Source organism: Dermochelys coriacea, chromosome 1, assembly GCF_009764565.3.
Source record: "Dermochelys coriacea isolate rDerCor1 chromosome 1, rDerCor1.pri.v4, whole genome shotgun sequence".
In the NCBI taxonomy this organism is placed as follows: Eukaryota; Metazoa; Chordata; order Testudines; family Dermochelyidae; genus Dermochelys; species Dermochelys coriacea.
Genome location: NC_050068.2, coordinates 302,242,346 through 302,270,119, shown reverse-complemented (window position 1 = coordinate 302,270,119; position 27,774 = coordinate 302,242,346). Strand labels below are relative to the sequence as shown.

Here is a 27,774-nt window from a genome sequence, read left to right as displayed (position 1 = left end):
AAAGTACAAAAGTTTGAGAACCACTGATCTAACCATTCAACATCCATGCTGTGAGGCACAAGCTGGTCAGGTCTGGCCATATTTGACCATGGTCTTGTGACAGAAGTGGAAGAGGACATGCAAATTGGGTTGAGAGACTGTGAAGATCAGAGCACCAGCACTGTCTTGACCATGCTGATGTAATGTGGATGATCTGAGGGATTGGGGGAAAGGCATATATTTAGCCTCTGTCCCAGACTCAGCAGAAAAGCAGACCTGGATTGTGACATTCCTGAGAACGAACTGACATTTCTTCTTGTCCTGTGTTGTGAATAAGTCCCCAGACTGAATTCCCCAGATACTGAAGATGGTCCTCAGCACACTATTATTTAGGGGCCATTCATGATTCCAGGAAAAATTCCTGCTGAAATAGTCAGCCAACTGATTCTGGGAGCCAGGTAAATGAGTGACAAGGGGGACAATGTCATCTTTGATTCAAAAATGCTAGCACTTCATTGCTTCCTGACAGAACTGATTGGATCAGGTCCCACCTTGTCTGTTGATGTATTACATGGCTGCTGTACTGTCAGTAAGTATCTGAACCAGCAAGTCGCTGATGTTAGTGAGGAAAGCCTGGCAGGCGTGGCAAATCATTCAGTGCTTAAGGAGTTTGTTATGTAGTAGTGCCTCTTGTTCTGTCCATAATGCTTGGGTTCACAAAGTTGCTAAGAATGCATCCCAGCGTATCACTGAAGTATCAGTAACTATTGCTTTGTCCAAGGAAGGATGAGAATAAAGGTATACCTCCACATACATTGCTCTGATCTGTCTACCACACTAGGAACTCTAGGACTGCAGGATGAATCTGGACCAACTTGTCCAGAAGATGATGATTTTAGGTGACAGACTAACATCAAGCACCCCTGACGAGTGCAGAGATGCAGCCTTGTATAGTGAATTATGTAAGTACATGAGGCCACATGGCCCAGATGCCTTAAACATAGACTGTGTGATGGAGTGAGACTTGAGAGACAGGAAAAATTGGTGAATTGTCTCAAACCAATCTTGTGGGAGAAAAGCCATTGAATTAGTAGAATTGAATGGGACCCCAATGAACTTGATTTTCTGTGTAGGAACTAATGTGGACTTTCCCTTGTTCAGTGCAAGATCCAGATGATAGAATAGACATAGTATGAACTGGATGTGGCAGAGAATCTGGCCTTCGGATCTGCCTTGCGCTATCCAATTGTCGAAGTAGGGGAAGACTTGAATCCCCTCCCTCCTCAAATAAGCTACCACCACTGCCATGAATTTGGTGAAAACACAGAATGGAACACAGGCTGAAGGGGAGTATTGCCACATGGAAGTAAGCATTGTGAAGACCGAGGGTAGTGAACCAGTCGTGATTTAATGAGGGAAGGATTTTTTTCTATGGTGACCATGCAAAATCTCATATATTTTATGGCTTTGCTGAGATTCCAAGGTTGAGTATAGTTGTCAAACCCCCATTGGACTCAGGGATCAGAAAATACCATGAATAAAATCCCTTGCTCCTTTCTTCTATGGCCCCTGAAATGAGTAGAGTCTGAATTTATAGAAGGAGTGACTCATGAGATATGCCTCTGAGAGGCATGGGTAAAAGAAGGCCGTTGACAGGGTGGGTGCGTAAAAGGGGCAGCTTTTCCGGGGTCTAGTGATTTAAAAGGGCCCAGGGCTCCTGGCTACTGTCGCCACTACCACAGCAGTAGCTGAAGCATCAGGGATGCATCAGGAGAGGCATTTCCAGTAGGGATAAGGAGGTTTTAGTACCGTTATACAAGGCACTGGTGAGACCTCACCTAGAATACTGTGTGCAGTTCTGGTCTCCCATGTTTAAAAAGGATGAATTCAAACTGGAGCAGGTACAGAGAAGGGCTACTAGGATGATCCGAGGAAAGGAAAACTTGTCTTATGAAAGGAGACTTAAGGAGCTTGGCTTGTTTAGCCTAACTAAAAGAAGGTTGAGGGGAGATATGATTGCTCTCTATAAATATATCAGAGGAATAAATACAGGAGAGGGAGAGGAATTATTTCATCTCAGCACCAATGTGGACACAAGAACAAATGGGTATAAACTGGCCACCAGGAAGTTTAGACTTGAAATCAGACGAAGGTTTTTAACCATCAGAGGAGTGAAGTTTTGGAATAATCTTCCAAGGGAAGCAGTGGGGGCAAAAGATCTATCTGGTTTTAAGATTCTACTCGATAAGTTTATGGAGGAGATGGTATGATGGGATAATGGGATTTTGGTAAGTAATTGATCTTTAAATATTCAGGGTAAATAGGCCAAATCCCCTGAGATGGGATATTAGATGGATGGGATCTGAGTTACTATAGAAAATTCTTTCCTGGGTATCTGGCTGGTGAATCTTGCCCATATGCTCAGGGTTTAGCTGATTGCCATATTTGGGGTCGGGAAGGAATTTTCCTCCAGGGCAGATTGGAGAGACCCTGGAGGTTTTTCGCCTTCCTCTGTAGCATGGGGCATGGTTGACTTGAGGGAGGCTTCTCTGCTCCTTGAAGTCTTTGAACCATGATTTAAGGACTTCAATAGCTCAGACACGGGTGAGGTTTTTCATAGGAGTGGGTGGGTGAGATTCTGTGGCCTGCGCTGTGCAGGAGGTCGGACTAGATGATCAGAATGGTCCCTTCTGACCTTAGTATCTATGAAGCCCCGCCCCTTTTAATCGCTGCCGGAGCCCCGGGCGGTGCGGGCCAGGCAGCGCGAATGGGCTGGCAAGGGGAGGCTGACCCTAGCCCTGTCCCTTCCACCAGATGCCCTGCCCTTTCCAGAGGCCCAGAGTCAGGCCCCCGTACTGGTAAGTCTTCTGTGTTACTTTCACCCTTGCTGGGAGGGGTCAGGGTAAGTGGGTGGGGCAGGGGATGGGGAGGAATTGGATACAGTGTCCCAGTTGAACAGCACTTTAAGTCTCACTTGACTGTGGTTATGGCTTCCCAAACGTTGAGGAAGTGGGACAGTAAGGCCCAGACAGGAGCGAAATGACAGGAAGATCACTCCTAAGTGGATTGCTATCCTTGAGGTGGAAGTCAAAAGGGTTGCTTCTCAAAAAAATGATTGAGGACTAGTTGGCTGGCTGGATTTGGAGCCAAAGGGTCTCTGCCTGTGCAGCTTATGCCTCCTCTTGGAAAAATCATGTCTAGAAGTATAAGTATGTAGGCTGTAATACTCCTGGGAGCATTGTTGATACTGCTATGATTGCCAGGCTCTGTACTGCCATCTTTTTGTGGCTGGAGTATAGATTCTAACTGTGACGGGATCCACAGGGTGCAGCCTGGGACCATGGGACTGCTGTGCCCCCTTAACTTTTCAGCCTGGGCTGTCTCACAATGTTTTGCTAGTGACAAGCAGAACACCCCTCTAGGTGCTGTTATCACTCAGCACAGTGGAGCCCCGCACATGAATGGGCTAGATCACATGAATGCGCCCAGAGCCATTCATGAATCACACAGAGAAAGGCACCAGCCACATCCCCCCAGCTCCCAGCCTTGTATCTCAGGAATATATCGTCTTGCATTGTTCAAGACCCTTTCTTGAGCAATTGAAGTTTATTAATTGGTTCACCACTTCATCAATGGAAGGTGGATATACAGCAGCCTTTGTAAACCTGAGCAGATTTATCAAGCACTTCAGGCAAACTCACTGGTAAAGATAAACAGTAAAACAAGTTTATTGATTAAAGGATAGATTTTAAGTGATTATAGATGCATAAGATTATATATCAGCAAAAAGTCAGAGTGGTTGGCAAAATAAAATAAAATAAGCACTCAGTCTAAATCTTAACCCTTATCGTACTAGACAGCATAAGATCAAGCAATGTTCTCACCCCATTGGATCTTACAGTCCTTAATATACAGTTTGTCCCTTAAATCTGGACCAGTCTCCCTTGTTAAAATCTTTTGTCTTCTCAGCATCATTGTTGCTTGCAGCGTAGGTGGGGGAAGGAGAAAAGGGGAAGCACGAGGCTGCTGTGTTCCTTTTTATACCCTTTGCCCATGTGCTCGGAGAACATAAGTCAAGGCATGTCTGATGGGCATTGATGAGTCAGAAGGTGAAGCAATATCCCAGGTGTGTCTCCTGTGAGTGAGTCATTTAATTGTAACTCGTCTGCTGGACAGTGGCTGATGATGTTTTTTGGCACCCGCCTGGGCATTGGTTAGCTCGCTTGTCCTCATCTCTGGGGATCTAATATCTGGGACCTATATTGGGGATCTAATGTCTGGGTTATTCCCCAACTCACAATATATTTTAGGGACAACCATACAACACATTCTCATAACTTCATATGCATTAATGATAAAATATGTAGAACAGTGGGTTTCAGCAGATCATAACCTTTCCCTCACATGACATGTTTAATATGCAATATCACAATTATATATAAAAGATGAATATGGGGGGTTATATACTTTTAACAATTACAGGTGGCTATGAAGTTTGGCAGCCAATTCACAATGAATAATTTATTCTGTGAATTTACCTCCTTCTCTTCATGAATTATCCATAAATAAGTAATTAATTTTTACACATTTGTTTACTATTCATAAATGTTTAGCGAGTTGTCTATGTGAATAATTTTCTGACTGGAGACGGACTGCTAAACTATTTTGATGGAAGCATTTGTTGTTTGTGATTTTTTTTTTCCTGGGGGTTGAACTAAGTCACAAGCAATTGTTTCTGTTTGCTTATTGAATGATCTAACCTTTTCAAAATGGGGGAGTACCTGAAGAATATAAACCGTGTTTCCATTCTTTCAATGGACTGGGGAAGGAAGCATTTTTGGGAGAGAGATATTAAGAATTAAGCTGGTTTAGAGATTTTTTTGAAGTTTTAAAATTTTCCCTGCTGTCCTTTGTATGAAAGAGCACATTTATTGTCTTCAGCACTCAGGTTTATTCAGTCCACATGTGCACTACATTTTTCCCTGTGCATTTTTATTTAGCTATGCATACATCTGCATTAGAGCCCTCTTTACTTTAGAGCGTTGAGATTTAGTTTTTTTCAAAAGTCAATCAAATTCCTTTGCTGTGGAAATTCAGCAATTCCCAGTCCAGTAAAAATTAAGTACTGGACAAATGTGTCCTCTTAATTTGTCTAACTTTGTTTTGACTGTTACAAATTTAATTAGTCTGAACCAAGAGGTTCTCTGTATTCCAATTCCGCCAATAAATTTGGGCAACATATATCAGAATTTGAACTTTAAGTATAAGCATAGGCTTAGCCCTATTTTCACTAATCACTAAGCTTCTTTAGGATATGTATTTCAGAATGTCATCAAAAACATTTTTAAGGGCTTGCCTACATATACAAGTTGTACCACTTTAACTATACCAGTAAAGTGAAAATGGTACAAACCTGTTAATGTGGATGTGGTTCTATTGGCATAAAGATGTTTTATGCTGATGCAGCTATACTTATACAGGAAGGGGAATACTGCTATTTTAAAACAATATAACTTTTTTTATTTAATTAAAATAAATCATACCTAACTGAAACTGTGTGTGAAAGAGGCCTATATATGTTACTGATACCATTTGATGAAGTTAATATATTATCATTAAATGCAAGAAGACATCATATTGTAGTGGGATTCCATTTGAAGTGTTTTTATTTTATTTACAACTGTTTTTCCATGTAAAAACTGACTTATTTTGCAAAAGGTTAAGGAAGGATGATAAATTGACTTGCACTTTACTTTGTCATTTGGCACTTTTTAATTAAAGAACATATGGAAAGTTTATGAGAACTGATGGAGATGTGAGGATTGCGGCAATAATTAGTGCTTCCATAAATGCTCTCCAACTAAATCCAACCAGAAGGATCATTCATTAAAAAAGTATTTGTGGCTTTGAAAGCTTATTCAAAAGCTCATGGGACATGTTGCAATCTTTCTTGTTTTTAAGTGGTTTAAATGTATTATTGCTCCCTTGGCTCGAACTGTTAGACATTATTTGTGATCTTACCAGGTTATTTCCCAGGATATTAGGAAAAACTTTTTCATTAGGAGGGTGGTGAAGCACTGGAATGGGTTACTTAGGGAGGTGGTAGAACCTCCTTCCTGAGAAGTTTTTAACATCATGCTTCACAAAGCCGTGGCTGGGATGATTTAGTTGGGGATTGGTCCTGCTTTGAGCAGAGGGTTGGACTAGATGACCTCCTGAGGTCCTTTCCAACCCTGATTCTATGTTTCCCTTATGGGGAGAAGTGGATGATAGAGTCAGATATCTTTTTGGTGTAATCCTTTTATTTATAAAGAGTGTACACAATGTCCTGATTTCTTGAACACAATAGGAACAAACTACAGTAGTCAGTTACCTTGTTCAGAAACCCAGGTCTGCTTTCTAGCCAGTGTTGTGCCCCAAAGAACTCTGGCTCTGCTCCCTCTCGGAGTCAAAGTCCTGTCTGCTTCTCTGGTTTTCTGTTTGCCTTTCCCTGGATTTCTCGTTAATCTTTGCCAGACGCACAAACACAGATGCAACAATTCAATTCCCCAGACCCTGCATTTGTAATCAGTCTCAGGGAAACGCATCTTTTTGTCTCTGAGTTAGTTCTTGATCAGGCCTTCCCAGGCAGCCCAGAGCCTTGGATGGTGATTTCTCTTGTTTCAGGAATTGTAATCCATAAAAGAGCTTAATTGCTTCTTCTGTGTAGCCTGAATGAAGGGTGGCTAGCAGGCTTATCAGCTTTAATGACTATAGATCAAAGACATGCTTGCTAGCAGCCATTAATATTTTTCAGTATTTTAGCTCACCCATCATCTGCATGGAGTTTAAAACGGTGATATCCTTAAAGACGTATTCTAGACAGGAAGAAAATAAATCATTTTACAAATTAAAATTCGGGTTAGTGATGTCAAAATACCCTGACAGAACAACAGTAGGTAAATCTATAAATAACTACCAATCATCTAACAAATTAAAACTTCTATGATTCGTAGCTATTTATAGATTTATCTAGAGTTGTTCTGTCCGGATACTTTCACATCACTAACCCATACCAATTTTACTTCTATCCAACTTTCCTTGGAGCTTTTCTTTCCCTGCCTGGTTTCCTTTCAGCCAACTGAGAGATGTATTTATGAGATCAGTATTTATGTTTCTGTGGGGTCTTCTATCTGAAATAAATGTCAATTTTTTTAAAATCTCTGTCACAACTCTTCCATCCTCAGCATCCACACCTACATTCTCATTGTCTGTGGGCAGCCAAGCTGAGATTCTGTCCTGATACCTTTTCAGATCATTCTTGTAAGTATAGTCCTAGGACCCAACTGTATTCTGTACACCACTTCATTTATTCATGTCAAGACAGTATCTGGTTCCTCCAGATGTTTATCCATCTTAGTGTCCCTACTCTTTCTTCTAGGACTGTGGCTTCCAGACCAGGTGCCTCTTTTAAAAGTTTTCTGCTATGACCTTACATTGTAGTCTTCTCATTTTATCAGAGGATATCCTCATTTTTTTTCTCTAGCAAAGATGTGAACTTTTTCAGTTTTGGATTGTAGGGTTTCTACAGAGTCCAAATGGTCCAAATTCCTTTCTTCCTCTTCAGGGACTCCATACAAGAGGTTTTCTAGGGTTCTTAACTCACGCACAAATATGAGGAGTGCTGGGTTACACTTTCTACTCTCAGTAACTTCTGTTCTATAAGCCATCAAAAGGACCTGAATAAGCTGGTCCCAGTCCCTTTGGTGGTATTCTACAAATGTTGCCAGCTGAACCTCCAGAGTCGAACTGAATCTTTCCACTATCTGATCAAATCGTGGGTGTTTTGGGATGGTGAGAGTTTTATGGATCCTTATAATCTCACACATTAGAGTCAAAATTTCTCTCTTGATTTGTGTGCAACTCACCCAGAACCTCAGATCTGGTGAAACATTCATTCACTATTACCTTCACTACTATCACAGCCCCTTGGTTGATTATTGGGTAAACTTCAGGCCTTTGTTTGGGAAACTTTTGGCTACTCTGCAGTCCACTCTTGCAGTCCAACATCTGCGGTTCTAGTGGATGAACCAGGGACATTTGTAGTTCTTCAAATTATGGGCAGAGAGGAGACAGCAATCTCTTCCTGAGCACACTCATTCCACCAGAGCAACCAATTCCTTGCTATCCTGCTTAGGGGAGTGTTTCAGTTCTCCTTCTAACAAGGGTGTCTGGACAAGTCATCAGTATTACCATGCCTGTGCCCAGCTCTATGTGTGACTGGGAAATCATATCATTTCATTTTTTCCAGCCACCTGGTGAATTGCCCCTGAGGATTGCTAAATCTAAAGAACCATAGTGGAGATTGGCCTGCCTATAATTTATACATTTCCTTCTTTTTGGAGCATTTTTTTTTTTACAGTACCAGCATTTAACTTAACGACTTCCCTTAATTATTGCATTTTTGCCATTATCTCCTGATTTACAAATCAAATGCATCATTTTTTCTAATTGTTCGAATGTGTCATGAACCACATAGAATACCCTCTTCAATCATACATATTAAATATAGAGCTGTACTTTCAGGGCTTATGGCAATCAACTTCCCTATTTCTCTCTAGCAGCTACTTCCTTTATTGTTGGGTTGCTGCAAGGAAAGATTCAGGTTTTGTGACAAATTCCACACCCTTTTGGAGTATCCTTGATCTCCTTTCACTGATCTTGATCTGTAAGTCCAAGTCCAGTTAAGCATTTATAAATGGATTCATTGCTAATTATCCTGGAAGTCCTCATGGATATCTGGATATACCAGGAACACAGGTCTCCTTAGGTCCTCTTCCAGTTCAGGTGTTTCTTTTCTTCTCCTTCTAGCTCTTAGCTGTGTCTTGGTGAGCTCAGATTGATTGCTTGATCCAAATTTCATATCAAAAGAGTGTACCTTATCTGGCTAATTCAGTCTTTTTTCTGCCTGTAAATTCTGCAGCACCATCAGATCTGGGCAATTCAAGTTGGCTGCTGGAAACTGTTCACTCTGTTCATCACTCAGCTATACATTTGGGCTATGATGTTGATCTCAAGTAAATAAGCCTCCCAGGGAGTTTTCCCCTGAAACATATTTATATTACCTGAGCTGGGATAGTCTGACCTCCTCCCTTCAGGTCTCGGTGGTTTACAAAGGAGGTAGAAGTATTGTAATCGTCCTGTCTTGCCAAGTTCTCTGACTGGCCCAATTCCCCATACAGGCAGCAGTCTGTGATCCTTTGATTTCTTTTCAAAAAAAATTTTTTTAAGCTACTTAAGTTTTTGCTGCAGCTCATCTCTGTTAGCAAGTTCCAAGTTGGCCAAAGATTTTCTGGTGTCCCCTTTTCTTGCAGAGCTGTGCCAAATGGCACACATTCTGTGCCTCTCCTAAAAGTAGAGCAATGACTTTTAGTAAACATAGTCTCACCAGAGGCATTTTGAGCCTGATCCTGTGCCCCACTGAAGTCTATTGGAGTGTTTGCTTTAATGAGCATTGGATCTGACACTATATCTGATAAATAGGCATAATGTCTCTGGCCCATAAGGTAGCACTGTATATGTGTGGAACCTTCTCCCCTGTCCCCAGCATGAGTCCACGTGTTAACTTTATATGGGTACCTTTTCATTTAAAATATTTTATTTAATCATAAATAATATATATTACCTTGAGCTATAGAATACAAAGCTTAAACAGACACAAAGAAAATATATTATGAGTCTGTTTTTTCCTTTGAGGTTCTGGTTTTACATCGTAGTTTATTGATTATACTTCTACATTAAAATTTTAATAGTTATAAATTATGTATCATGTCCTTAGTGCAGAGGGGGGCAAACTACAGCCCAGCTCCTGAGCTCCTGGCCAAGGAGGCTAGTCCCGCCCCCCCCCACTGTTCCCCTCCCCCGCAGCCTCAGCACGTTGCGCTCTGGGCGGCCAGGCAGTGCAGTTGCAGAACCGTGGCCTGACCCAGTGCTCTGGATGGCACTGCTCTAGCGCTGCCAGCCACCGGTGCTCCAGGCAGCACAGTAAGGGAATGGGGGGGTTAGATAGAGGGCAGGGGAGTTTGGGTCAGGAAGGTCAGAGGGAGGGGAACAGGGGGGCCTGGATGGGGCAGGGGTCCCGGGGGGGCAGTCAGGAATGAGGGGTGGGCAGTCAGGGATGCAGGGTCCGGGGGTGGTCAAGAGACAGGGAGCAGGGGGTAGTGGATGGGCTAGGAGTCCCGGGGGGCTGACAGGGCACAGAGGGGTTGAATGGGGTAGGAGTCCCGGGGGAGCCGTCAGGGGATGAGAAGCTGAGGGGTCACATAGGAGGCGGGGGCCAGGCTATGCCTGGCTGTTTGGGGAGACACAGCCTCCCCTAATCGGCCCTCCACACAATTTTGGAAACCCTATGTGGCCCTCAGGCCAAAAAGTTTGCCTGCCCTTGCCTTAGTGTCTATTTATGTACATAAAGGATTATTAAAAGAAGTCATAACTAGGAAATTATTAGTGCTTTTTCTGTTTAATCTTTCAAAGTTAAATTGACAACAGTCTTTCAAGGATGTGACAAATTATTATCTTTATTGGATTATTTGCAGGTGAAGCTTTATTTTATTAATCAGTACTTGACTTAATTATGCACCTGTTTATAGTCATCAAAATTAAACATAACGACTCTAGGTGTGGAATGTTGCCTTGCTTTTCAAATGGTAGTTTCACCTAGATAATAACTACTTAAGTATGGTGATACTTTGGTATTCTTCTTTATTCATCTGAGCTTGTGCAGTCCTCAGACAAGCACTACACACAGGAATGATGCTCGTAGTACCTGGGATGCAACTTATAGAAGTTATGTCTATATGGTTTAAGATTCCAGACTAACATAAATGATTATTGGAGAATCGATTTTGGCTCCATAAAGTTCCTCTGTGAAGCTTCCCTTATGATATAATGTTTCAAAGTTTATGATAGATGTACTTTTTCTCATGAGTTCTAAGTAATTTTCTGTCTTTTGTATGATGATATTGTTATAGTAAGATTGGCTGGAAGAAATCTGGTGTATTAAAATTACAGCAGTTCATTCTCCATATCATTAATTTCATAATATCTTTTTCTGTCCAGCCAATTTTTTTCTCTCTCAATCTTTGTCTCCGCTTATAAAGATTGAAAGAGAGAGAAAATTGTAGAGAAAATATCTTAATTTCTTTCACAAATCCTTGACAGTAATTTTTGAAGTTTAACATTAGTTTGCAGATTTCTTGCTTCTGGGATTTAATAGATTTTATATTATGCTTGTTAAATTTCCCTGCTGTTACGGAGGGAAGGTTTCTAAAGATGTAAAATCTGTAATTCCTTTGTGTTTTATTTCCCAGACATTTAGTATTTTATACCAAAAACTATCTCCAACTAACCAATTTAGTTTATGATAGCTCTTTTGTTTTTTAAAGACACTGGGAACCTCCTGAGAAAAATGTTAGGAATAATTAGAAGAAATAGCTGTGGACACCTCAAGAATGGTTTTCGTAAAACATTGTCTATAAAATTAGACTTTTGGTCACTTCTCATTTGGGTTATGGCCTTTCACTTTTAGAAGCATAGAAGATTAGGATAGGAAGAGACCTCAGGAGGTCATCTAGTCCAACCCCCTGCTCAAAGCAGGACCAACACCTACTAAATCATCCCAGCCAAGGCTTTGTCAAGCCAGTCTCCCCCACTGCAACTTGAGACCATTGCTTCTTGTTCTGTCATCTGCCATCACTGAAAACAGCCGAGTTCCATCCTCTTTGGAACCCCCCTTCAGGTAGTTGAAGGCTGCTATCAAATCCCCCCTCACTCTTTTCTTTTGCAAACTAAATAAGCCCAGTTCCCTCAACCTCTCCACATAAATCATGCGCCTCAGCCCCCTAATCATTTTTGTTTCCCTCTACTGGACTCTTTCCAATTTGTCCACATCCCATCTGTAGTGGGGGGGGGACCAAAACTGGACATAATATTCCAGGTGTGGCCTCACCAGTGCTGAATAATCACTTACCTCGATCTGCTGGCAATGCTCTTATTAATACAGCCTAATATGCCGTTAGCCTTCTTGGCAAGAAAGGCACACTGCTGACTCGCATCCAGTTTCTCATCCACTGTAATCCCCAGGTCCTTTTCTGCAGAACTGCTGCTTAACCAGTTTGTCCCCACGTTTGTCCATTCCTAATGAGCTAATAGAATATTGGCTGTGAAAGAGGAACCTGGAGAGCTGTTTTGGGTTCCTTTCCTGTCTTTCCCATCGAAACAATTTCTTGCATCTCCTTTATAGCAAGTATGCCAGCACTTTTAATGTTAAAATCTCTGTGCTTAATGTAAAGCTCTGGGGGATGTTTTTACCAAAGTTTTCATGAGATTCCAGAAAACTGCATATTGCAACAAGAAATAAAATTTAGCGTACAAAATTGCTGGTAAGTTGCTTAAAAGACAGTGGCTCTCTATGGATTTCAAGGAATTTTGGCATGTATAGTATTTGCATATTTTACTGGCCAAATTCAGACAGTCCATTCTGGTACATGTAAGGGTAAAAAGAGGCAACTAGGAGTGTAGTATCCAAATATTAAGTCCCACTCTTGGCTCCTTAAAACCTAGGGACTTTGTACTCTAGAAATCTACTATGGACACAGTATCAGACGATGTAGTTTGCATGAGTCCTGGGGGTGGTGGTGATGTGTTTTTTACACTATCTATTCTGGAACTAGCTCGGTAGCTGCTTCACATTTTACACAGATTTTTTCCTGCCATGGGCAGCTGAGATATGGGCTCATAATGACATTGCTTTTGCAGTATTAATTGTACTCCTGCACTCAGGAAAATTGGTGCAAGGCCTGAATTTGACCTTTTAACAATTTACAGATTTAGATAATTTAATATATTAATAATTCATTTCACAGGCACTAACCTAAGTGAGCGGTGACTGTGAGAGAGACTGGTAAAGTATTTTGATTATGTATAGCTTTTTTTGTTTAAAAGTACTTTAATTATATATTGTGCAGACATCCAAAGACTTCAATAATATTTTATTAAATGAATATTCTAAACTGTGTATTTGGTTTGGAGAAGGATTATTTTCTTCTTTATTAACTCTTTCATTCACTATTATACACAGTTACAGTATTTCCCTTCCTCTCTTGTACTCTTTTAACTATTATTAACATTCTTATAATATCTTTGTTGTATTTGGCCTCATGGGTTTATGTAGTCCATTTAAAGACAACGATACATTTTAGCAATAGAATAAATTTGTCTTATTTCTGCATGCATGTGGTTGTAGTAATGTAGGCACAGCACATTGGCAATCCTTTTTTGAGGAGCACTTTCTCTGATGACTTCCTAGACCCAAATAACCTTCCCCAGAATAGAGTCACCCTTTTGAAATGAATTGGTTTTCCCAGTGTGATGGAATGGCAAACTATATTGTACTATTCAGCCACTAGGTGGCGATGTGTGTAAAATACCTCATTTACATAAACGTCATCCATATCTGACATTAAAGGATCTTATGACAGACACATCTGGTGTGTATTGTGTGTATTGTGATCAGTCCATATCTGGTACGGAAGAACAGGACAGCCAGCATAACTTCCTTGGCTTGGCCCTTTCTTTTTTGCAAAGCCAAAGACTGGTAGGCCTAAAGTGGCCATATTGCATCTCTCTTCCAATAAAATGTCTCTTATGCTTTCCTCTTCTTATTGCTGAGGAGATGGCACATTTTCACAGAGTATAGAAAAAGAAAAAAGAAAAATAGCAATATTATTAAAGCCCAATGTTTGTTATATGACACAACGTGGCTGATGTGATTGAAGAGCCATTGGCCATTATCTCTGAAAACTTGTGGTGATCGGGGGAGGTCCTGTACAATTGGAAAAAGGCAAATATAGTGCCCATCTTTAAAAAGGGGAAGACAGAGAATCTGGGGCACTACAGACTGGTCAGCCTCACCTCTGTCCCCCCAGAAAAATCATGGAGCAGGTCCTCAAGGAATCCATTTTGAAGCCCTTGGAGGGAGGAAGGTGATTAGGAACAGCGAACCTGGATTCATCAAGGGCAAGTCATGCCTGACCAACCTGATTGCCTTCTATGACGAGATAACTGGCTCTGTGGAAAGTGGTGGACATGATATACCTTGACTGGGGCACATGACTTACGAGGAGAGGTTGAGGGAACTGAGCTTATTTAGTCTGCAAAAGAGAAGAGTGAGGAGGGATTTGATAGCAGCCTTCAACTACCTGAAGAGGGGTTCCAAAGAGGATGGAGCTGGGCTGTTCTCAGTGGTGGCAGATGAGAGAACAAGGAGAAATGGTCTCAAGTTGCAGAGGGGGAAGTCTAGGTTGGATATTAGGAAAAACTATTTCAGTAGGAGGGTGATGAGGCACTGGAATGGGTTACCTAGGGAGGTGGTGGAATCTCCATCCTTGGAGGTTTTTAAGGCCCGGCTTGACAAAGCCTTGGCTGGGATGATTTAGTTGGGTTTGGTCCTGCTTTGAGCAGCGGGTTGGACTAGATGACCTCCTGAGGTCTCTTCCAACCCTAATCCTTTATGATTCTATTATTTTATTACATGTAAAATCCCTATTGCCTATTTATATTGTAATACACCAATTTATTTCTATAAAGTACTTACTGTACAGAGTTCTGTATTTTGGACATTTTGTTTTGTTTGTCAAAACAGCAATCCTAACTAGAAAATATTTCATTTGCCATATTTCTTTACCCAATAAAAGTAAATTTACTATGATTATAAAGGATCCACAGCAATTTATCTGCTTGTTTTGCTTTTCTTGCCCAGACCCCAGGATCTCTAATCTTTCTAGTCCCCAGAGTCAACACAGATTTCTACTCCTTTTGGTCTTCTTTTAGATTTTTAGTACTTCACAGTAAAGCCAGTTCTGAGATATGCAAATTCATTCTAAACTTTTCTTTTATGAAATTCTAATATACTGCAACTAAAGACATGACCATAGAAAGCTCCTGGGGTTAAATCTTGGCCCCACTGAAGCCAAGGAGAGTTTTGACTTCGGGGGGCTTCTGTGGAGTCTGCAGGTTCGGGGTTGGAATAGGCTGGAAATCACTTCTCCCCTCCCTGTCACTCCGGAGCTTAGCTGAGGGGTGGAGAGGCTTCCCTGTGCCAGTGCTGTGCAGGGTGTTGGCACATGCAGGGCTCGGATCCTCCTGGCCATGCCCTGGGTCAGAGGGTCTTGGGCTTTCCCAGGGCGGTGGCCCAACCTTTCTGTGGACTTGGACTTTCTGAAAGTCCAGGTCCACTGTATTCTCTGGATCACCCTTTTCCAAGTACAGTGAAAAATGTTGCAAATATTTGCCAAGGGGGGTTAAATTATGGATGGTTTGATGGAACATCAGAGTTTCTCCTACCTTTTCATTCATCCATATGTGGCAAATCAAAAGTAATATAAACTAACAAAAAATCATTTACAATTCTCCCTTTTTTCAGCTACATATTTACTATATGATTAATTCATGCTCTGAAAGAAAGTCTCAGTGGGCCATCAAATAATGATATTTGTCACTTCCTCTCTCAACTTTAAAGCTTTTATTTTCATCATGCAAGCCTTGCAGCCGATTTCATTTTTCCAAATGAAGCAAGAGATTTGTCCTGGGTGTAATAGCTTCAAATCAAGATGTAAAACATGCTGCTTCTTTGCGCCTTGTTAACACTAAGATGGCACATACGTCGAGCAGCATGCTGGGATAGCACTGACTGCTGGCAGCACACTTGGAAAGCACCAACTTCCAGCCACACACTGAGATTGTGCATCATCTTGTAAACCCTGGGTTAACTTTGCATACTTGGTGCCTTGGCTTAGTTCCTGTTTCTACTTCACAAAGCAGCAGCTTTAGGGTTTTACCCATCAGTGGTAAATCTAACACTAAACATTATTCTTCTGAGCTTTCTTAAAGTTGCTGAATGCTTTTTTTGCCTCGTTCTTCACAGACAAGGTCAGTTCCCAGACTGCTGCACTGGGCAGCACAGTATGGGGAGGAGGTAAGCAGCCCTAGGTGGTGAAAGAGCAGGGACTATTTAGAAAAGCTGGACAAGAAAAGCATGCACTATTTCAGCTTTTTCCACATCATCTGTAGCTAGGTTGCCTCCCCCATTAGATAAGGGTCCCACGCTTTCCCTGACCTTCTCCTTGTTGCTAACATACCTATAGAAACCCTTCTTGTTACCCTTCACGTCGCTTGCTAGCTGCAACTCTAATTGTGCTTTGGCCTTTCTGATTACATTCCTGCATGCTCAAGCAATATCTTTATACTCCTCCCTAGTCATCTGTCCAAGTTTCCACTTCTTGTAAGCTTCCTTTTTGTCAGATTTCAGAGTAGCAGCCGTGTTAGTCTGTATTCGCAAAAAGAAAAGGAGTACTTGTGGCACCTTAGAGACTAACAAATTTATTTGAGCATAAGCTTTCGTGAGCTACAGCTCACTTCATCGGATGCATCCCTTCTTTTTTGTGTTTAAGCTCACCAAAGGTTTCTCTGTTAAGCCAAGCTGGTCAGATGTCCAAATATTTCATTATATATTTCCTTAGTGGAAATGTCTATAGTCTTTATATTCTGAGTAAACATTTAAAGAAATATTTTAATATGCATTTTCATGCATGTTTTACAATGTCTACAAGTGTATATTAATAATGTATGATTCCTTGCAGTGACTAAAACTCAGTTAGACATTAAAATTTAGATACCTCTATATAATATCTTTTAATATTTACTGGTTAGCTTTATCATTTACCACTAAAAATGAAATTTAAAACAAAACATCATGCTTAAAGCTTCAACCACACTAAAACAAGGAATTAAGAATTAAGACTAAAATTATAATGTCAAAAGAAAAGGAGTACTGGTGGCACCTTAGAGACTAACAAATTTATTAGAGCATAAGCTTTCGTGAGCTACAGCTCACTTCATCGGATGCATTAAGTGAGCTGTAGCTCACGAAAGCTTATGCTCTAATAAATTTGTTAGTCTCTAAGGTGCCACCAGTACTCCTTTTCTTTTTGCGAATACAGACTAACACGGCTGCTACTCTGAAATTATAATGTCAGTGACACATTTCACTGTACCAAGATATTTCAGAAATCTCCAATCAGTGAGTAGTATTGTCTATCACACGTGATGTTAGAGTAGAAACTATTAATGAAATCTGTCTGGTTTAGGTTTTTACGTGGTGCCTATCAGAAAGGTATCTAAGCACTACATAAAATTAAGGTATAGAAAAGCCTGGAAATAAAAGTTTCTCTTTACTGTTTGTTTCTCTTTACTCCTCCAGGTAGAGGAGCATGACTTTATTGTATACAGTTTTTTTAAAAACAATTTTTATTTAATAGATTTAAAAAAGAATGTGAACCAACACAGAATGTTTGCTTTTATTCTTGTGAAATACTTTTTATTGAAAAATTGTGACCTATGCCTTGAACTGAACGCTGTCAAACTTAGCTCAGTCTGATCTCCCTAGCAAAAGGTTTCGCATCCAGGATCCTGCCTGAGAGCTGAGTCTGGGTTTTTCCAGCTGTGTTCTCCTGTGGAGTGTAGTTATTTTGGGGTTTGGGTTAAGGTGGCTTCAAAGGTAGGCAAGTCCCAGTCTTTTCAGTGACCTATGTAAAATATAGGTTTAATTTAGTTGCTCTGAGAAAGTGTATCTGCTTTGTGTATCTATTTCTAAAGCTATGTGAATATTGTGTCAGAAAATGTAATGTTCATTACTTAAGAAATATTCATCAGAAGAAATTCAGGCTAAAAATATGAGACAGTATCATACTCAAATATTTTAAAATGTTTCTTTTTTTGATATGCAGCAATATGTTTCACAGAGATAGTGAGACACAGAAATGATCACCCTAATCACATAACTATCGAAGTGAGAGATGCCCCTGCAAAGGAAACCATCATAAGCAGTGAAAGCCCTCACTTCTCATGTAGTGGTTTGGGTAAGAGGAATATAGAAGTGTGTAACAAAGAGCAGCTGTAGCCCAAATTCACTGAAGTTGGCAGAGCAGAACAGAACAATGCAGGTTTGATAATGCCTCAGGGTGATGGGCAGCCTTTGTTCTTCACTCTGTCTAGTGAACTGTAATACACATTCTCACTGTATGTAGAATATGATTTAATTACTTCATGTATTATAATGAGCAGCAAAACTGAATAGGCTGAACTGTCTCTTTCCACATGTTTTGATTTTTAATCCCCATGTATTTAGGTAACAACATGACATTTTGATTCTACTGTCTGTTTCTAAAACATCACCTACTTTACAAAGAGAGCTTAAAAACTATAGTTACTGTAACAGGTAAAGAAGCCAGACTAGCTTCATCCCATTCTGTTAGCTCAGTATCTTCAGGTAATGGAAAATAAGGACAGAATGGTACAGTTATCTGTTTATCTTGCTTTTACTACTCTTTTTATGTTTCAAAACATATAATGGTGGTTACTTTTGACATTTGTGACACAATTTGCATTTTTTGTTCATATTACTATTGTTTATTTAAGGCTGATTCACAGAAACTGCTGTGTTCATTACCAATGTATTTTCTTGTCCGACGTCATGAAAAGATAGATGCTGTATTAGTCTTGTGGCTCATTATTTTTCTCACTTTTGAAGATGAAGTGAGAATGGAGCAAAGTCACATATGCTTAAAATGGAGCAAAGTCACATTTTCAGAGATGGCCTGTGGGATTTCTGGCACAGCATGACAGATCTACTTCTTTGATTTGCTTATTTTTGGGGGAACTAACAATTATAATAATGTAATTGCATCTAAAAGACCCCATTTTTTTCAGCAAATAACATCATGAATAATTACATAGTATAGCAGATACACTGTAATAGAACTAAGTTGCTTTATTTGTAATCGGGAATTGAAAAATCCACTTGCCCACTTGTTGGTGAGCAAGAATCTTTCCTGGGCATGTGCCGTCAATTTTAGAATTTAAGATTTTATTTAAAATAAATATGTTTTTACCTCTTATATTTGCACACAAAAACTTCTACATGTAAACCAGTGCAGTGCCATCATCCTGTGTCTGCAGAACTCTGTGGGTATCAGTGAAACTATATAAGAATCGGATCAATGTCACTATACTGCAGTTTGAGAAGCTATGAGAACAGTGGAGGTAGACACAGGAGCTATTCACTGCGGAAGAAGATTCAAAAATGGAAGTTGAGGTAGAGCTGGATTATCAGAGACCCTCGCACCATTATCTTGCAGCAGCCAGGCAGCTCTAAGGTGGCAAGTATGAAGAAGGTAGAGAGGAAAGAATGGATACCACCCTGGTAGGAACTGCAGAACCTTCCACTTTCACTGGAGCTAGAGTGGGAAGGGACATTTTCACCTAGGTATTGCCCTAGGCAGGGGGGACTCTTGTCCTAATTTGTTCCACTGACTACTAGATGCCTTGTATATTTTTTAAACTGTGTGCATGAGGGATTGGATGAGTCAAAGTGATTGTTGAGGGGAGAAATGGGGGAGAATAGTCAATGGGAATGTCCACAATGAACACAATGAGAGAGAAGGACAGAATCTTAAAATAGTTGGCAAACAACTGTTGTAGCAGGACACCTCCCCAAAAAAATAAAGAATAAAATAGGAAATGGAGGGCAAAGACTTTTGCATTCCTTTCCACTTTCATATTACCTGAAACGCTCTCAATAAAAAACTCCAGTACCAAAAAGGGCTTTCATTTCCATCTTCAGCAGGTAACCAGAAGTAATACATACCCAACTTCTTCAACCTTGCAATCTAATTTAAAACCTTAACAGTGACCTCATATCATTTTATGAACAATGATCTCATATCAATTATATCACCAAATCAGCACATATGAGTATTTTACATTCCTTGCATTAGGGAAATTATTCTGCAATAGCATTGCTGAGGCCATCCCACAGTGGGTTCAACTTTGTGCACATAATTTCAGTTATAAAATGCTCTATAAAAAAACACTACCTGTACATAAATGTTGTATGCTGATTTCTAGATTATCGAAACATTACAGGAATTATACAGTATTAATATACAGTTTCAGCCATTGTGAAACATGCATGAAAATACATATTAAAATATGTCTTTCAATGTTTACTCACAATATAAAGACTATAGACATTTCCACTAAGGAAATATACAATGAAATAGTTGGACATGTAAAATGCCTATTACCTATTTATATTGTAATAAAGCAAAATTCTTTCTATAAAGTACTTACTGTACAGAGTTCTGTATTTTGGACATTTTGTTTTGTTTGTCAAAACAGCAGTCCTAACTAGAAAATATTTCATTTGCCATATTTCTTTACCCAATAAAAGTAAATTTACTATGATTATAAAGGATCCACAGGAAGTTGTATGCTTTTTTTGCTTCTCTTGCCCAGACCCTAGGATCTCTAATCTTTCTAGTCCCCAGAATCAACAAAGATTTCTACTCCTTTTTATCTTATTTTAGATTTTAAGTACTCCACAGTAAAGCCAGTTCTGAGATATGCAAATGCATCCTAAATTTTTCTTATATGAAATTCTAATATACTGCAACTAAAGACAGGACCATAGAAAGCTCCAGGGGTTAAATCTTGACCACACTGAAGCCAAGGAGAGTTTTGACTTCAGTGGGGCCATGATTTCTCCTTGGATGTGAACATCATTGAACTTTGGACCAATTCCAACTTTTATGTTTCAAGTCCATATCTAGAAATAATCATAACTATTGTATGTAGTAAGAACATAAGAATGGCTATACTGTTGGGCCAACAGTCCAGTAGCCTGTCTTCTAACAAAAAGAAAAGGAGTACTTGTGGCACCTTAGAGACTAATAAATTTATTTGAGCATAAGCTTTCGTGAGCTACAGCTCACTTCATTGAATGCACCACTGAATGCATCCGATGAAGTGAGCTGTAGCTCACGAAAGCTTATGCTCAAATAAATTTGTTAGTCTCTATGATGCCACAAGTACTCCTGTTCTTTTTGCAAATAAAGACTAACACGGCTGCTATTCTGAAACCTGTCTTCTAACAGTGGCTGGTACCAGGTGCTTCAGACGGAATGAACAGAATAGGGTAATTATCTGTCATCCTGTCTCAGCATCTGGCAGTCAGAGGCTTAGGGATACCCAGAGCATGGGATTGTATCCCTGTCCATCTTGGCTAATAGCCAATGTCCCTGGTGACAAGTTCCACAGGTTGACTAAGCATTGTATGAAGAGGTACTTCCTTATGTTTGTTTTAAACCTGCTGCCTACTGATTTCATTGGGTGACTCCTAATTCTTGTGTTATGTGAAAGTGTAAATAATACTTCCCTATTTGTTTTCTCCACACCATTTATGATGTTTATAACCTCTCTCGTATTCCCTGCCAGTTGTCTCTCTTCTAAACTGAACAGTCCCAGTCTTTTTAATCTCTCCTAATAAGAAAGCTGTTGCAAACCCCTAATCACTTGTGTTGCTGCTCTTTGTACTTTTTCCAATTCTAGTATATCTATTTTGAGATGGGATGACTAGAATTGCACGCTGTATTCAAGGGGTATCATAGAATCATAGAATCATAGAATATCAGGGTTGGAAGGGACCCCAGAAGGTCATCTAGTCCAACCCCCTGCTCAAAGCAGGACCAAGTCCCAGTTAAATCATCCCAGCCAGGGCTTTGTCAAGCCTGACCTTAAAAACCTCTAAGGAAGGAGATTCTACCACCTCCCTAGGTAACGCATTCCAGTGTTTCACCACCCTCTTAGTGAAAAAGTTTTTCCTAATATCCAATCTAAACCTCCCCCATTGTAACTTGAGACCATTACTCCTTGTTCTGTCATCTGCTACCATTGAGAACAGTCTAGAGCCATCCTCTTTGAAACCCCCTTTCAGGTAGTTGAAAGCAGCTATCAAATCCCCCCTCATTCTTCTCTTCTGCAGACTAAACAATCCCAGCTCCCTCAGCCTCTCCTCATAAGTCATGTGCTCTAGACCCCTAATCATTTTTGTTGCCCTTCGCTGTACTCTTTCCAATTTATCCACATCCTTCCTGTAGTGTGGGGCCCAAAACTGGACACAGTACTCCAGATGAGGCCTCACCAGTGCCGAATAGAGGGGAACGATCACGTCCCTCGATCTGCTCGCTATGCCCCTACTTATACATCCCAAAATGCCATTGGCCTTCTTGGCAACAAGGGCACACTGCTGACTCATATCCAGCTTCTCGTCCACTGTCACCCCTAGGTCCTTTTCCGCAGAACTGCTGCCGAGCCATTCGGTCCCTAGTCTGTAGCGGTGCATTGGATTCTTCCATCCTAAGTGCAGGACCCTGCATTTATCCTTATTGAACCTCATTAGATTTCTTTTGGCCCAATCCTCCAATTTGTCTAGGTCCTTCTGTATCCTATCCCTCCCCTCCAGCGTATCTACCACTCCTCCCAGTTTAGTATCATCCGCAAATTTGCTGAGAGTGCAATCCACACCATCCTCCAGATCATTTATGAAGATATTGAACAAAACGGGCCCCAGGACCGACCCCTGGGGCACTCCACTTGACACCGGCTGCCAACTAGACATGGAGCCATTGATCACTACCCGTTGAGCCCGACAATCTAGCCAGCTTTCTACCCACCTTATAGTGCATTCATCCAGCCCATACTTCCTTAACTTGCTGACAAGAATGCTGTGGGAGACCGTGTCAAAAGCTTTGCTAAAGTCAAGAAACAATACATCCACTGCTTTCCCTTCATCCACAGAACCAGTAATCTCATCATAAAAGGCGATTAGATTAGTCAGGCATGACCTTCCCTTGGTGAATCCATGCTGACTGTTCCTGATCACTTTCCTCTCCTCTAAGTGCTTCAGGATTGATTCTTTGAGGACCTGCTCCATGATTTTTCCAGGGACTGAGGTGAGGCTGACCGGCCTGTAGTTCCCAGGATCCTCCTTCTTCCCTTTTTTAAAGATGGGCACTACATTAGCCTTAGTAGGCATCCTAAGGATTTATATTGTGGCATTATGATATTTTCTGTCTTATTTTCTATCCTAATGGGCCCTAACATAATGTTGGCTGTTTTGACAGCTGCTGCACACTAAGTAGATGTTTTCAGAGAACTATCCGCAATGACTCCAAGATCTCTTTCTTGAATGGTAGAAACTATTTGGCCCCCCTCATTTTGTATGTATAGGTTGGATTATTTTTTCCAATGTGCATTACTTTGCATTTATCAACATTGAATTTCATTTGCCATATTCTTGCCTAGTCACCAAGGTTTGTGAGATCCCTTTGTAACTCTTCACACTGTACTTCGTGCTTATCTATTTTAAGTAATTTTGTATCATCTGCAAACCTTGCCACCTCACCATTTATCCCTTTTTCCATATAAGTTATGAATATGTTGAACAACATTGGTCTCGGTACAGACCTTTGGAAGACCTCTGTCCACTGTGAAAACTGACTATTTATTGCTCCCCTTTGTTTCCTATCTTTTAACAGTTACTGATCCAAGAGAGGACCTTCCCTTTTATTCTGTGACTGGTTAGTTTGCTTAAGAGCTGTTGGTTGGGGCCTTGTAAAAGGCTTTCTGACAAGTCCAAGTCCACTATATCCCCTGCATAACCCTTGTCTACATGCTTATTGTTACCCTGAAAGAATTCTAATAGATTGGAGAGACATGATATTCCTTTACAAAAGCCATGTTGATTCTTCTCCAACATATTGTGTTCATCTATGTGTCTGATAATTGTTTTTTAGTATAGTTTCAACCAATTTGTCAGGTGCTGAAGTTAGGATTACCTGCCTGTAATTGCCAGGATCACATCTGGAGCCCTTTTTAAAAATAAATGTACATTAGCTGTCCTCCAGTCATCTGGTACAGAGGTTGATTTAAGCAATAGGTTACATACTGCAATCAGAAGTTCTGCAATTTCATAACTGAGTTGCTTCAGAATTTTAGGTGAATATCATCTGGTCCTGGTGACTTTTTACTCTTTAATTTATCAAATTTGTTCCAAAATCTTCTCTTCTGATACCTTAGTCTAGGATAGTATCTCAAATTTGTCACTTAAAAAGAATGGCTCAGGTGTGGGAATCTTCCTCATTTCCTCTGCAATGAAGACCCAGGCAAAGAATTCATTTAGCTTCTCTGCAATTGCCTTGTTTTTTGTGAGTGAACCTTTTTAGCACCTTGTTCATCCAGTGGCTCCACTCATTGTTTGGCAGCCTCTCTGCTTCTGATGTACTTACATTTTTTGTGCTGTTGTTGTGTCTTTTGCTAGTTGTTCTTCAGATTCTTTTTTGGCCTGCATAATTATTGTTTTCCACTTGACTTGTCAAAGGGCTTGTCGACGCTTACATTTTATAGCACTCAACTTGCTGGCTCCAGGGTGTGAAAAATCACACCCTTCCCCCCCGAGCGCAGCAAATTTGAATGCTATAAAGTACTAGTGTGGACAGGCTCCGAGTGCTGGGAGACATTTCCCTCATGGAGGTGGATTACCAAGAGCACTGAGAGAGCTCTCTCCCAGCACTTATGCATGACCACACTCACGCTTCAAAGCACTCCCACGGCAGCACTTTGAAGTTTCTAGTGTAGATGTAGCCAGAATGTGTGTTTCTTTCTATTTTCCTCAACTGGATTTGACTTCCATTTTTTGAAGTGTGGCTTTTTATTCTAACTGCCTCTTTTGCTCTGTTTAGCCATGCTGGAATATTTTTGGTCCTCTTGTTGTGTGTGTTTTTTTAATTTGGGGTATACATTTAATTTGAGCCTCTATTATGTTGTTTTTTAAAGTTTCCATGAAGCTTGCAGGCATTTCAGTCTTGTGACTGTTTCATTTCATTCCATTTAACTTCTCCCTGATTTTTGTATAGTTCCCCTTGTTGTAGTTGAATGCTATTGTGGTGGGTTTGTTTAGTATTTTCCCCCTACAGGGATGTTAAATTTAATTATGTTATTGTCACTATTACTGAGCAGTTCAGCTTTATTCACGTCTTGGACCAGATCCTGTACGCCAGTTAGGACTTAATCAAGAATTGCGTTCCAGGACTAACTGCTCCAAGAAGCGGTCATTAATGGTGTCTAGAAATTTTACTTCTGCATCCCACTGTGAGGTGACATGTACCCAGTCAGTATGGGGATAGTTGAAACCCCCCATTATTATTGGGTCTTCTGTTTTTTGTATCCTCTCTAATTTCACTGAAAATTTCACAGTCACTGTCACCATCTTGGTCAGGTGGTTAATAATATATTCCTCCTGCTATATTCTTATTATTCAAGCACAGAATTTCTATCCATAGAGATGCTATGGTATAGTTTGCACTGTAATCTATCATGAGAATGAAAATTAAAAAAAATGGAGTGAAGTCAGGAAGAAAAAGACTACATAACAAAAGGAAGAGGCATAATTCCTTAAAAAATTACTAAATTGGAAGATAATTGACAGTATGTTACAACTAAGTATGGTGTATGACAGACATTACACAACTTTATTAAATTAAGTTTGCAGCGGTCACGTCTCACGGGAGGCTGGGAGGTTGGGATTGCTACACAGGTGTTTCACCCAGGTTTGCAGATTTAATCCTCAAGCTAGTAGGTGTTGGGTATTTTTTCAAATGATGGTGACAATCTATATCTGATTGGACATAATGTATTCTGTAAAAATTGATGTGTATAATATTTCATGATGATATAAAATAGCATTTAAGAACATAAGAACGGCCATACTGTGTCAGACCAAAGGTTCATCTAGCTCAGTATCCTGTCTTCCGACAGTGGCCAATGCCATGTGCCCCAGAAAGAATGAACAGAACAGGTAATCATCAAGTGATCCATGCCCTGTCGCCCATTCCCAGCTTCTGGCAAATGGAGGCTTGGGAGACCATGCCTGCTTATCATGGCTAATAGCCATTGATGAACCTATTCTCCATGATTTATCTAGTTCTTTTTTGAACACTGTTATAGTCTTGGCCTCACAACATCCTCAGGCAAGGAGTTCCAAAGGTTGACTGTGTGTTGACTGTGGAAAAAATACTTTGTTTTGTTTGTTTTAAACCTGCTGCCTATTAATTTTATTTGGTGGCCCCTAGTTCTTGTGTTATGAGAATAACACTTCCTTATTTACTTTCTCCACACCAGTCTTGATTTTATAAACCTCTATCATATCCCTCCCTTAGTCGTCGCTTTTCCAAGGTGAAAAATCCCAGTTTTATTAATCTCTCCTCATATGGCAGCCGTTCCAAACCCCTAATCATTTTTGTTGCCCTTTTCAGAACCTTTTCCAATTCCAATATATCTTTAAGATGGGGCGACCACATCTGTATGCAGTATTCAAGATGTGGGTGTACCATGGATTTATATAGAGGCAATATGATATTTTCTATCTTATCATCTATCCCTTTCTTAATGCTTCCCAGCATTCTGTTCGCTTTTTTGACTGCCGCTGCACATTGAGTGGATGTTTTCAGAAAACTATCCAAAATGACTCCAAGATCTCTTTCTTGAGAGGTAACAGCTAATTTAGACCTCATCATTTTATATGTATAGTTGGGATTATATTTTCCAATGTGCATTACTTTGCATTTATCAACATTGAATTTCATCTGCCATTTTGTTGCCCAGTCACCCAGTTTTGAGAGATCCTTTTGTAGCTCTTCGCAGTCTGCTTGGGACTTAACTATCTTGAGTAGTTTTGTATCATCTGCAAATTTTGTCACCTCATTGTTTACCCCCTTTTCCAGATCATTTATGAATCTGTTGAATAGGACTGGGCCTAGTACAGACCTCTGGGGGACACCAGTATTTATCTCACTCAATTCTGAAAACTGACCATTTATTCCTACCCTTTGTTTCCTATCTTTTAACCAGTTACCAGTCCATGAGAGAACCTTCCCTCTTATCCCATTACTGCTTAGTTAAAATTTGTAGTTACAATTTTTTGATAAATAAAATTTTATTTTAGCTTTTGAAGACAACCTGGAAGAATGTGACTCCAATATAAGATCCGTGGTGCTCAGGCAGGTGGATGTTTTTTATTCATATCTTATAAAAATAGCCACTATCCTTGAGCTTGCCCTGGTTGTGGCTGAATTTACAAGCCATACAGAGATGTTTGCTTTCATATAAGAGAGCAAGACTGCGACAAAGAATTGATTTTCCTTTTTTAATCTTATAACCTGTCTGTAAATATTGATCATACTAAGTGCATTGTAGTCTACCTCTTTAAGTTAATTTAATTAAATCTTGCATTTCTATAATGCCCTTTAATACAGAAGGATCCCAGAATACTTTACAAGTCTAGATAACTGTATTGACATCAGTGCATTATGATGGGATTACACCAGCCTAACCAAAATAAGAATTTGTGTCTTTGAAGGGGCAGCTGCCCCACACAGGTAGAAGAAGGGTTAAAGGGAGACTGTGCAGAACCCAGCCAATTAGAAGAGGGCTTATTGAGCCAGTCAATAGGAAGAAGGCTTAGTGGAGCAGCCAATCAGGGCCAGGCTGGCCCATATAAGAAGGGCTACTGAGCAGAAACAGAGGCAGTCTCTTCCTGGAGGCCAAGGAGGAGGACTGGCTGCCCTGTAGGAGGGTTGAGAGCGAAAGCACCATGGAAAGAACAGTACTGGGCAGGATTAGGGGAAGCAAGAAGGAGCTCCAGCCTGACAGCTGCCAGACTGAGGCCCTGACACAAGGGTGGAGACGCTGCTAGGGCTGCTGGGAAGTGGCCCAGGGAAATAGACAGTGGAGTAGGAGGAGGGGCAGTATGTGGATTCTGGTTATAGTGTCCCTGCGCTGGGACCTGGAGTAGTGTGTGGGACT

The 27,774-nt window shown here is 40.4% G+C and overlaps 1 protein-coding gene across 9 annotated transcripts in view; it reads left to right on the top strand.

Annotated features, from left to right (window-relative positions):
* IMMP2L (inner mitochondrial membrane peptidase subunit 2) overlaps positions 1–27,774 on the top strand; it is an 832,928-nt gene that overhangs the window by 228,688 nt on the left and 576,466 nt on the right. The window contains exon 6 of one of the 9 annotated variants that reach the window (XM_043494999.1): positions 821–1,601. The exons of the other annotated variants lie outside the window; for them this stretch is intronic. Coding sequence (XP_043350934.1) covers positions 821–842 — 22 coding nt within the window. The 3' untranslated portion in view covers positions 843–1,601. Of the gene's footprint in view, positions 1–820; positions 1,602–27,774 lie in introns of those variants that run through there. 9 annotated transcript variants of the gene reach the window in all.